This window comes from Cervus canadensis, chromosome 5, assembly GCF_019320065.1.
Source record: "Cervus canadensis isolate Bull #8, Minnesota chromosome 5, ASM1932006v1, whole genome shotgun sequence".
In the NCBI taxonomy this organism is placed as follows: domain Eukaryota; kingdom Metazoa; phylum Chordata; class Mammalia; order Artiodactyla; family Cervidae; genus Cervus; species Cervus canadensis.
In genome coordinates, this window is record NC_057390.1 from 266,202 (window position 1) to 278,144 (window position 11,943).

The window sequence follows — 11,943 nt, forward strand, 5'->3', positions numbered from 1 at the left end:
ATGATTTTTTACCATGTGCGCCACCAGGAAGCCCATGGGCCGTGGCAGGCATCAAATATGAGTTTTATGAAATAACTCATCTTTGATTTGAATGATTCACACATCCTGGTAGCTGTGGTTCATCTCCACGTATCCTTCTAAAACAGGGTGATCAGTCGCTTCAGTTGTGTCTGACTCTTTGTGACCCCGTGGACTGTAGCCCGCCAGGCTCCTCTGTCCATGGGATTCTTCAGGCATGAATACTGGGGTGGGTTGCCATTTCCTTATCCAGGGGATCTTCCAGACCCAGGGATCGAACCCAAGTCTCTTGCATCTCCTGCATTGGCACTCAGATTCTTTACCACTAGCACCACCTGGGAAGCCCTCTAATAAAAGGACTGGTTATAAAACCCTGCAGCAGGGTTGGCAAATACTCTTGGTGCTACGAGCATGGCAGATACCTCTCTGATCAAGCATGGTGTTCTTTCACATTGAGCTCTGAAGTGAACAACAATCCATCCCAACCTAGGCTCCAGACAGCCCCAGGAGATCCGTCTAAACTGGCAACAGAATTGACATTGATAAACTGACCACAACTGAGACAGGCTAGGACCTGGGACCCTGCAGCGCTGGACACAACTCTTCTCAAGTAGGGAAATACAAAGAAACTGTATGAGACTAAAAATAACTCGTGCGTGCACAGTTGGGGCAAATTCTGGGTATAGAGACCAAATGGCCCAACTCCACTTTTGAGGAGCCTGGAGCAAAAGCCGGGTACCGTGCACGCCCTCTGCACTCTACACCGCCAGAGGGGCGGACAAAGTACCTAAGGCATCCTTCCCACCTGACCGCTGGTCACACTCCTACCCACCTACACCCCCAGATAAGGAACAAGCTTTCCCATTCCCTTGGGGAGCGAGTGAGCAAGGGAAATCGTTACCTGTTCTTGATCCCACCTACTGCAGCAGAGGCCCCAAAAAGCCTTGTCTGAACTTGCCTGGTCTCTAGTCAATTTCTATTGATTGGGGAAGGCCAAGAATCCTGGTTCGTAACAACACTACCCCAGGATGGAATGTGCTCAGATTTTCATATTTCCACCCTTTTTCATCTCATTCGTTCTCAGACCAGGGAATAGGTATCGAACCCTCACCACCTCCTTTCCCTCCGTCTCAGTCAGTGGGGTACAGGGGATGGGGCATCTTTTCCCCCCTCTCGCTCCTCCCTCGGGCTTTGATTCTAATACAAGGATTCAGTTGCTACTGTCTCGGGTGCATCAGGATCCCCGTCTACAGCGTGGGGATAATGGTGCTACCATTGTCCGCTTTAAAGTTTCAAAGAAGGACAAGTGTAACATCTACAGTAGGAAAGTGACTCGGGAAGGACAAGGATAGTGAATTAAAACATCATTTTCCTGACAATGGATTCAAAAAAACTAGGGAAGAAGCCAAGAAAGAGGAAGGCATATGATCCAGAAAACGTAAACTCCAGTCCAGGCCAAAGTCCCTGGGTAGCCGCAGGACTATGAGCCAAGAGAAGGTTCAGCAAAACTGGAATCCAGGGGCAAGGAGCCCGGCAGAACAGGGATCAGGAAAGAGATTTTTGGAAACTACTGTGCTTATGTAGAGGACGGATAGGGCAAAGGAGAAAAACTTTGAGGGAAACCAAAAAGTTACACAAGAAAGAAAATTAATCGTGGTAGGTTATTTAGCTCTGTAGCGAACAATGGAACAAAGTACTCATCTGTCATTACAGGAGATCAATTATTTAGAAACGTGGAATAATTTCCAGGGCATTTGAAAACAGTTGCCCCAAGAGAAAGAGAGAGATGACTATGGAACAATTTCTTGAAAGCCACAAACTACCAAAAATCACCCCCAAGGAAAAAAAAAAGCTACCCTAAGTAGTTTTGTATCTGTCAAAGAAAATCCATAGTTAAGAATCTTCCAGAAAAGAAATCTCCAAGCCCACAATGGTTTCATTAGTCAATTCTATCAAACACTGCGAGGGGAATTGACACCACCTCTATGGAGTCTCTTCCAGAAAACAGAAGAGAAAGGGACAACTCACAATTCATTTTAGGAAGCCAGTGTTATCATGGTAACGCACCCAGGCAAAGACAGTAGAAGAAATACATAGATGAGGGGTCAGCAAATTGTCTGTAGAAACAGGGCCAGAGAGTCAAATTTTCCAACTTTGCAGCCCATAGAGTCTCTGTTGCAACTCCTCACCTGTACAGTTGTAATGCAAAAACCAGCGATGGTGACGTGTAAGGGAATCAGCGTGGCCAGATGTGAGCACCAGTGGGCTGGATATGGTTCATATGGATATGGGCTATAGTTTGCTGACCCCTGCTATATACCAATATCCCTCATCAACAAGATGCAAGAATTCTCACAAAATATTAACAAGCAAAATCCAGAAATATATACAATGTATAAGATGACATGATCCAATTAGGGTTTACCTGGGAGTGCAAGGCTGGTTTCAAAATTAGAAAATCACATGACATTGTAAATCAATTATACTACAATTAAAGTTCTTTTAATTAAACTAAATTTTAAAAAGTCAATCAATGTTATCCACTTTAATAACAGACTGAAGAATAACCATGAGATCATATCAGTTGAGGGAGACAAAGCATGTGATACGGCTCAGCATCCATTTATAATAAAAGATGCTGTGATGATGCTATAATATCATCACAGTAATAAAAGATGATGCTGTGAAAGTGCTGCACTCAATATGCCAGCAAATCTGGAAAACTCAGCAGTGGCCACAGGACTGGAAAAGGTCAGTTTTCATTCCAATCCCAAAGAAAGGCAATGCCAAAGAATGCTCAAACTACTGCCCAATTGCACTCATCTCACATGCTAGCAAAGTAACGCTCTAAATTCTCCAAGCCAGGCTTCAACAGTACATGAACTGTGGACTTCCAGATGATTTAGAAAAGGCAGAAGAACCAAAGATCAAATTGCCAACCTCTGTTTATCTGATTATCGAAAAAGCAAGAGAGTTCCAGAAAAACATCTACTTCTGCTTTATTGACTATGCCAAAGCCTTTGACTGTGTGGATCACAACAAACTGAAAAATTCTTAAAAGAGATGGGAATACCAGACCATCTGACCTGCCTCCTGAGAAATCTGTATGCAGGTCAGGAAGCAACAGTTAGAACTGGGCTTGGAACAACAAACTGGTTCCAAATCAGAAAAGGAGTACATCAAGGCCATATACTGTCACCCTGCTTATTTAACTTATATGCAAAGTACATCATGCGAAATGCTGGGGTGGGTGAAGCACAAGCTGGAATCAAGATTGCTGGGAGAAATGTCAATAACCTCAGATATGTAGATGACACCACCCTGATGGCAGAAGGCAAAGAAGAACTAAAGAGCCTCTTGATGAAATTGAAAGAGAAGAGTGAAAAAGTTGGCTTAAAGCACAACATTCAGAAAACTAAGATCACGGCATCCGGTCCCATCACTTCATGGCAAATAGATGGGGAAACAATGGAAACAGTGAGAGATTTCATTTTCTTGGGCTCCAAAATCACTGCAGATGGTGACTTCAGCCATGAAATTAAAAGACCCTTGCTCCTTGGAAGAAAAGCTATGACCAACCTAGACAGCATATTAAAAAGCAGAGATATTACTTTGCCAACAAAAGTCTGTCTAGTCAAAGCTATGTTTTTTTCAGTAGTCATGTACAGATGGACCATAAAGAAAGCTGAGTGCTGAAGAATTGATGCTTTTGAACTGTGGTGTTGGAGAAGACTCTTGAGAGTCCTTTGGACTGCAAGGAGATCCAATCAGTCTATCTTAAAGGAAATCAGTTCTGAATATTCATTGGAAGGACTGATGCTGAATCTGAAACTCCAATACTTTGGTCACCTGATATGGAGAATTGACTCATTTGAAAAGACCCTGATGCTGGGAAAGATTGAAGGTGGGAGGAGAAGGGGACAACAGAGGATGAGATGGTTGGATGGCATCACCAACTCAATGGACATGAGTTTGAGTAAGCTCTGAGAGTTGGTGATGAACAGGGAAGCCTGGTGTGCTGCAGTCCATGGGGTTGCAAGGAGTAGGACAAGACTGAGCGACTGAACTGAACTGAACTATAATAAAAACTCTATTAAGCTATGGCTAGAAAACCTTAACCTGACAAATGGCTTCTACAAAGACCTACAGCCTAGCATCCCACTTAACATTAAAAAACTAAATGCGGGACTTCCCTGGTGGTCCAGTGGCTAAGACATTGCACTCTGAAGGCAGGGGGCCCAGGTTCCACCCCTCGTCAGGGAACTAGAGCCCACATGTTGCAGTGCAAATAAATAAATAAAATAAATATTTAAAAAAATAGACAAAAAAGCTGAATGCATCCTTCCCACAGCAAGGATGTCCACTCTGTTACTCAACACAGTACTGGAAGTTTAATAAGTGTAATCAGGCTAAATAAATAAATAAATGGCACGTGCATAAAAAGGGAGGAATAACATTGCCCCTATTTACAGATAACCTGATTGTTTATGTAAAAAATCTGAGGGAATCTACAAAAAGAAATCCCTATAACTAATAAGTGAGTTCCACAAAGTCAAAGGATACCATGTCAACACAGAAAAGCCCATTGAATTTCCACAGTCTAAGAATATAGCACTGGAAATGAAAAAATCTTAAAACAAATACTACTTAAAATAGCTCCAAAAATTAAATACTTAGATTTTAAATCTAACAAAGCATATTCACATTGAAAATTTTGAAATACTGATGAAAAAAATCAAGGAAGATCTAAATAAATGGAAAGACATGTCATTTTCATGTCACTGGAAGACTGAATACTAAAATGCCACATATGTCCATGTGTACGTTCTTGGTCATGTCCAACTCTTTGAGACCCCAGGGACTGTAGCCCACCAGCCTCCTCTGTCCATGGGATGCTCCAGGCAAGAATACTGGAGTGGGTTGCCATGCCCTCCTCCAGGGGAATCTTCCTGACCCAGGGATCGAACCCGCATCTCTTACATCTCCTGCATTCACAGGCAGGTTCTTTATCTCCTGGGAAGCCCCTACAATTGAGAATTGCCTTTAAAAACATGTATCTTAACATAAACTTCACACTTTATATAAAAATTAACTCAAAACAGATCATAGATCAAAATGTAAAAAAGCAAAACTATAAAAATTTTAGAAAAAAACATACAAGAAAACTTTAATGATCCGGAGTCAAAGAGTTCTTAGACTTAAAACCAAAAGTAAAATCTATAAAAATAAAAAAATTAATCAGTTAGACTTCATCAACATTAAAAATCTTTGCTCTGGAAAAGACACTGTTAAGACAAGCTGCAGTGAATGAAGTAATGCCATTTGTAGCAACATGGATGAATCTAGAGATTATCATCCTAAATGAAGTGAAGTCAGAGAAATACCATATGATATTATTTACAGGTACAATCTAAAAATAAAAATGATACAAATGAACTTATTTACAAAACAGAAACAAACTCAAAGACTTAGAAAACAAATTTATGGTTACCAAAGGGGAAAAGTGAGGGAGGAGGGATAAAGTAGAAGCTTAGGATTAACATACACATACTATTCTGTATAAAATAGATAGCCAACAAGGACCTACTATAGAGCACAGAGAACTGCACTCAATATTCTGTTATAGCCCATATGGGAAAAGAATCTGAAAAAGAACAGATATACGAATATGTATGATTAAATCACTTTGCTGTGTACCTGAAACTAACACAGCCTGTAAATCAGCTCTCAGTTCAGTTCAGCTCAGTCGCTCAGTCGTGTCCGGCTCTTTGCAACCCCACAAATCGCAGCACGCCAGGCCTCCCTGTCCATCACCAACTCCCAGAGTTTACTCAAACTCATGCCCATCGAGTCGGTGATGCCATCCAGCCATCTCATCCGCTGTCGCCCCCTTCTCCTCCTGCCCCCAATCCCTCCCAGCATCAGGGTCTTTTCCAATGCATCAGCTCTTCGTCAGGTGGCCAAAGTATTGGAGTTTCAGCTTCAGCATCAGTCTTTCCAATGAACACCCAGGACTGATCTCCTTTAGGATGGACTGGTTGGATCTCCTTGCAGTCAAAGGGACTCTACTCTAACATAAAATTTAAAAATAAAAAAGACAAGCTGCAGACAGGAAGAAAATATTAGCAACTCACACACCTGAAAAAAGGATTTCTAATTAAAATAGATAAAGAATACGTAAAACTTAACCATAAGAAAACAAACCACCCATTTGGAAAATGAGCAGAGTGCCTGAATAGACACTTCACCCAGTAGACGATTCAAATGTCAAATAAGCACATGAAGAGATGCCAATATTATCAGTCATTAGAGAAATGGCATTTAAACCAAAATGAGATATCATTCCACACCCATTAGAGTGACTTGGAGACAAATAAACAAACCTAATAATATTAAGTGCTGGTGAAGATGCAGGGTAACTAGGCTTTTTATGCATTGCTGGTAGGAACGTAAAATGATAAAACCAGATGGAATATAGCCTAGCTGCTTCTTACAAAGTTAACGATAAATTTACCAAATGACCCAGCAATCCCACTGTTAGATATTTACCCAAGAGAAATGAGTGTTCACTTTCCACAAAAAGCTGTGTGGGGAATGTTTACCGCAGCTTTAGTCATAGTCACCCAAAATTGGAATTGACAGCATGGGAGTCATTAAGTTCAATGGCTGAGCTGACAGACTGTGATATGTCCACACGATGGAATACCACCCAGCAACAGGAAGGAACTGTGAATTCCCAGAATGACATGGAAGAATCTTAAATACATTATGCTAAGTTAAAGAAGTCAGAATCAAAAGCCTTTTTGCTTCCATTTATATGACACTATGAAGATGAAAAACTATAATGATGAAGAACAGATCAGTGAGGCCAGGGGCTGCAGTGGGCAGACATGTGCCTACACAGGGCATCATGATGTCGTTTTGGAGAGGTGGAACCGTTCTGTCTCCTGACTGTGGTGGAGATGGCCAAACATAGAGCATAGCTCTATGGTTAAAATCATGGAAATGTACACTAAAGACATTTTTTCCCCAACAAACCCTAAAAAGCAATGTATCCAATGGGAGTAGACAGTCAAAAGAATGAATCTCTAACAGTGGATTTTGGAACCCTGTGACAACTGACCTCAAGGAGAGGTTTTGGAGAGAGTGAAATGTTCCGAAATACTACAGCACCTGCATCCCACTGCCGACGAGGAGGTTGAGAGGCACCACGGGGGAGAAGGGTGAGGCATGGGGCTTCGTTAAGCGTCTTTCCTTTCTTGTCTCCCCAGCAAGGCTGTTTCTCTTCCCAGGGCGAGACCACAGAGTGGGCAGCAGTGTTGGAAAAGGGCCCCCACTTATGGGATCCCCACACTGCTCAACCTCCCCTCCTTCACCAGGACCACCGGTTCTCCAACAGCACATCTCAAAAGTCTTTCAAAGTGACTCAGGACACACATGAGGAAAAGCCAGACTGGGACTGGGGGTGAGATTTCCCAACCTACACAGGGCTTTGGGCAAAAGACAGTTTCACTAGAATTTTTAAACCAACTTCCATGGAGAATCCCTTCTGCTCCTTTCCCCTCTCACCAAGCCCAGTGAGGCAGGTGCTTCTGCAGGTAAAGAAATCAAGGTTTAGAGGATAAGGAACTTGAGGAAGCCTGGGCGTGGCAGGGCAGGGATGGGACCCAGGTCTCCCCCGAGAACACAGCCTGAAAGAGCTTACTTCCCTGTCTGAAAAGTGGATGCAAACCTCTGAGAACTGCCAAGGTCTCACCTTGTCCAGGTAACCTTGAGAGAGCAAGAGCAGGACAGAGCCCCCCAGCATCCTGTCTCCCCTGCGCCCTCTGCTGGCCCGGGGTGGGGGCCGACTAAGGGACTGTGCACTTCGGGCCTGAGGCTCTGTTTTGTAATCTGCAGTGGGCAACCCCATTGTTCTGCTAGGTGGGTTCCTTGTGGGGACCTTCTGGGGCCTGGTGGCCAAGTGACTCCCTGCAGTGGCAACTCACCCCCTTCCACGCTAACATGGACCAAGTTTGGTCTAAACTAAATTCTCCCTTCCTGAATCCCAAGGGCTTCTAAGTGGCCACCGATATGCCTGCTTGGTTCAGATATTCAGTTCGTGGGTGAGAGTCTGTAGAGAAGGGAAAAGGCTTGGAGCCAAAGAGAGAGAGATGAGGTTGTGTGACCCTGAGTAATTCACAATCTCCCTGGACCTCAGCTCCCTCATCTGCAAAATGGGGGTAGTGACAGTTCCCAACTCACAAGGCTGCTCTGAGAATAAAGAGTCTGGGAGATGCTTAGCAAAGAAACGCGTTCATCCGTCACTCGGCAAGCTTTCCTTCTGAACGGCAACCCACTCCAGGAGTCTTGCCTGGGAAATCCCAGTGACAGAGGAACCTGGCGGGCTACAGTCCATGGGGTCGCAGATTCAGACAGGCCTGAGCGACTGAACACACACACACACTGCCGTCACTGTTATTGCCGTGGATGGTGTTGCTGGGGTAGCTGCCCTACAACTCAGAGAACACGTGGTCACAGAGGGAGGGGTCTCCGGTTTTCAGAACCAGTCTGGTGATAGCTGGCTTGGAATTCAGCAGGTCCAATCTCACCTTTGAAAGCGCACTTTTAACTGAATTCTTTTTTCTTTTTCTACAGCACTGCTGCAGCATGTGGGATCTTAGTTCCCTGACCAGGGATCCAACCGGCTCCCCCTGCTTTGGAAGTGAGGAGTCTTAACCTTAACTGGACTGTCAAGGAAGTCCCTTTAATCTGCATTTTTATCTTAATTTTTTACTAACTATCAATCCTTGCTGCTTGATGTAAAAATGAATCTGTTCAAGTACATAAATCCATCTGGATTCCAATAGCCACAAGTCAGGGAGAGAAAACCTAAGGGCAAGCTGCCTGTAAGTTTGGGAAAGAAACTTAGTCCCAAATCTAAGGTTCCCCAGGCTCAGAGTGAAGCTGCTTCAGACACCTCCCTGCCCACCCCTGCCTGGGAAGTGCTGTGAACTGCTAAGAAAGTTGGTGGTGGGAGCCACAGGCTTAAATTGGCTGTTATGATGTTAGTTGCTCAGTCCTGTCAGACTCTTTGTGACCCCATGGACTGTAGCCCACCAGGCTCCTCTGTCCATGGGATTCTCCAGGCAAGAATACTGGAGTGGAGGGTTGCTATGCCCTCCTCCAGGGGATCGTCCCCACCCAGGGATCAAGCCTGGGGCTCCCACATAGAAGAAGGCAGATTCTTTACCATCTGAGCCACCGGGGCTATATCCCCAGTACAAAATGTTTTTGGTGTTAAAACAAATTTTTTTTAAAGTTGGTGGGAAGAATGATATTTCCGTTAGAAATTTAAGTGTTGGACGTTGGAGGCAGGGGACATCCTCCACTCTAATCGGGTGAGCGGCGAGCTTTTCTGGAGACCCGAGGAGGACCACCGTCTCAGGAGTTCTTCTCAGGCAGAGCCTTCTGTCTCTGTCTCTGTCTCTGTCTCTCTTTCTCTCTCTCCCCCTCCCCGCTGCGGACCGAGGCTTTCGCATCAACTGCTCAGACCAGCCCGGGTCCTCCCTAACGCCCGGCCCGCGATGCATCCGATGACAAGCGGGAACGGAACCCCAGCCCCAGCCTGGCTCCAAGCCCCCGGCCCGAGCATTCCGGTGGAAGTGGCGAGCCAGATCCTTCGGCCTCGGCGTGGCCTCCCCTGCAAGCAGGATCAGGGAACTGGCGGGAGGGACACTGACCTGGGAAGCCCGCGATTCGGGGCAGGCGAGGAAGAGCAGCAGAAGGAAGAGCGCCCGGGGACACTTGGGCACCATCTTTGCCAACCGGAACCTTTCTGTTTGGGAAGGGGAGATAACTTGGTCTGCCGCCCCCGCCGAGGCTGTCCCAACCGATGCCGCGGCCGCCCCTGCGGGGAACCGGGCTCCGCTCGGCCCGGATCGGCTCGGGTAGGGAGGGAAGCCGGAGCCCGGGAGCGCAGCTCGGCCCGCCGCGCTCGGGAGGCGCAGTCCCGGATCCAGGTGCGCCGCGCGCGGACCTGGAGCTCCCGCGGCCACGAGCGTCCGCTGCCGCCCGCACGAGACAGTCCCGGCGAGGCGGGGAGGCGCCGGCCCCTTGGCCAAAGCCGAGGAGGAGGGGCTGCCCGGCCAGGAATGCGCCTGGGAGCGCGCCCAACCCGCGCGGCTCCCGGAGGAGGCCCGGCGCGACGCAGAGGACGAGCGCCGGCATCCTGACCGCCCTCGCGGGGGAGGCCGCCGAGGCGGCACACACGTGCCTGCGGAGCCCGCGAGCCCGTCCCCGCGCCGGGTCGCTCCTGACCCGCCCCTTTCCAGCCCGGGGACACTGAGGCTGACCTCATCCAGCGGCAAGTGAGATTCAAATCCAGGTCTGTCCAACTTCAGAGCGAGCGCGCGCGCGGACGTCTTCCTCCACGGCACTCGGAAGACAGGACTAGTGTGGGCGCGAGATGGACTTCATGAACTTAGACCGAGCTCTCCACCCGAGAACTGCTATCGGAGTACAAGAACACTCACGCACAGTGACTCAGAACCAACAGCCCTCCTCATCTGCCGCCCTCCACTCCCCAGTGGAAGGAGAAACAGTTTGAACTGGGAGGCAGGGTTATGGGAACACCGGATGCTTTGCTGAGGCTCGGTGGGACACGCCGCTGGGAAGGACAGACATCAGCAGTCTGCGTCCCCCTTCATCCAAGGGCTGTGGGAGGATCCAGATGGCCTCAGCTCCAAGCTCCTGGAAAACACTGTTTAAGTTCTTACTGGAAGAATGTTTTCAGAAGGCAACACTGCAGATGTCATGGTGCACACCAAGTCTGGCCAAGCCTCAAATCTGTTTTTCCTTTTTCCAAATTTCATTTAGCAGAGCCCACTCAGAGCTCAAGGCACGGAGCTCAGAAGGCTATGTAGCCTTAGAGCCGAACTGTTTTCTTTTGGAAGGCAGAGGGGAAAATTGGAGTCCCGTGGAAAACGAGGGGCCTGCTGCAGGCTGGCCACCTGGGCAGACATTACCCAGGAAATCCGGCTGGGCTGCCCCTCCACCTTCCTGCGGGAGGAAGCAGAGCGTGCCTGTGTACTATTACCTGCATTCCTGGGGAGGCGGCTTGAGGAGACACTGGGAGCACACTGCTCCTCCCTGCCCAGGTAGAGGGGGCCAAGGAGCCTGGGGCGGATCCCCCACAGCCTGTGGAAACTGGGATTTCTGCCTCCATCGCTCATGTCTGCTGACTTTGCCAAAGCTCAGTGTCCCCATCTTTGTATTCTCCCCTCCTCCACCCCCAGAGAAGAATTTCTTCTGGTCAATGAGGCTGTGTTTATTTTGTATTTTATCCCATCTTATGTTTACATGGCAACTGCCACCCCCAAAACCAAGGTTTCTCAGCCGGTGCCTGCTGTGCGCTGGAGCCAGGCAGAAGTGCCTGAGAACTTTTCTCCTGCCGTGCCCTCTGAATGGATGCACGGACTTGGAAGACACTGCTGAGTTCACCAGTGAAGAAACAAAAGCTGGGAGTGGCTGAGTGACTGGTCTATGGTTTGCAGACTCAAGGGTCTCCAGAGCAGGGCTGTTTCCAGGACAGGCTACCTTCAACCTTCATCCCACATTTTAAATACTTAAATATTCAGTCATAGGATTTCAGAAACTTTGCTTACAGGAACAGAGGTTTTCCTGGTTTCTGGCTTCCTTCATTCCTTTCTCTCACTTTTTCTCCCTTGTTCCCCCATTCTCTTTCTCTTCTTCCACCTCCTTTTCGTCTTCTCATTCCCCTTCTTCTTCTCCTTTTTCTTCCTCTACTTCTTTACTTTTCAAGCATTCCTAAGTTTCAACACAGATTTTTTTTTTTGTACTTACCAATTTGTTTGCCTTGATCTACGGCTGACTTCTCTCCAGTGCCCTCGCGTCTGGTTGGAATTAACCTTCTAAGGTCCCACT

The 11,943-nt window shown here is 47.1% G+C and overlaps 1 protein-coding gene across 3 annotated transcripts in view; it reads right to left on the minus strand.

The window, feature by feature from the left end:
• FBLN7 (fibulin 7) overlaps window positions 1–9,868 on the minus strand; it is a 55,480-nt gene extending 45,612 nt beyond the window's left edge. For all 3 annotated transcript variants that reach the window (XM_043467706.1, XM_043467705.1, XM_043467704.1), the window contains exon 1: window positions 9,741–9,868. In XM_043467706.1, coding sequence (XP_043323641.1) covers window positions 9,741–9,815 — 75 coding nt within the window. In that variant the 5' untranslated portion in view covers window positions 9,816–9,868. The remainder of the gene's footprint in view (window positions 1–9,740) is intronic.
• Between the last annotated feature and the right edge of the window lie 2,075 nt (window positions 9,869–11,943).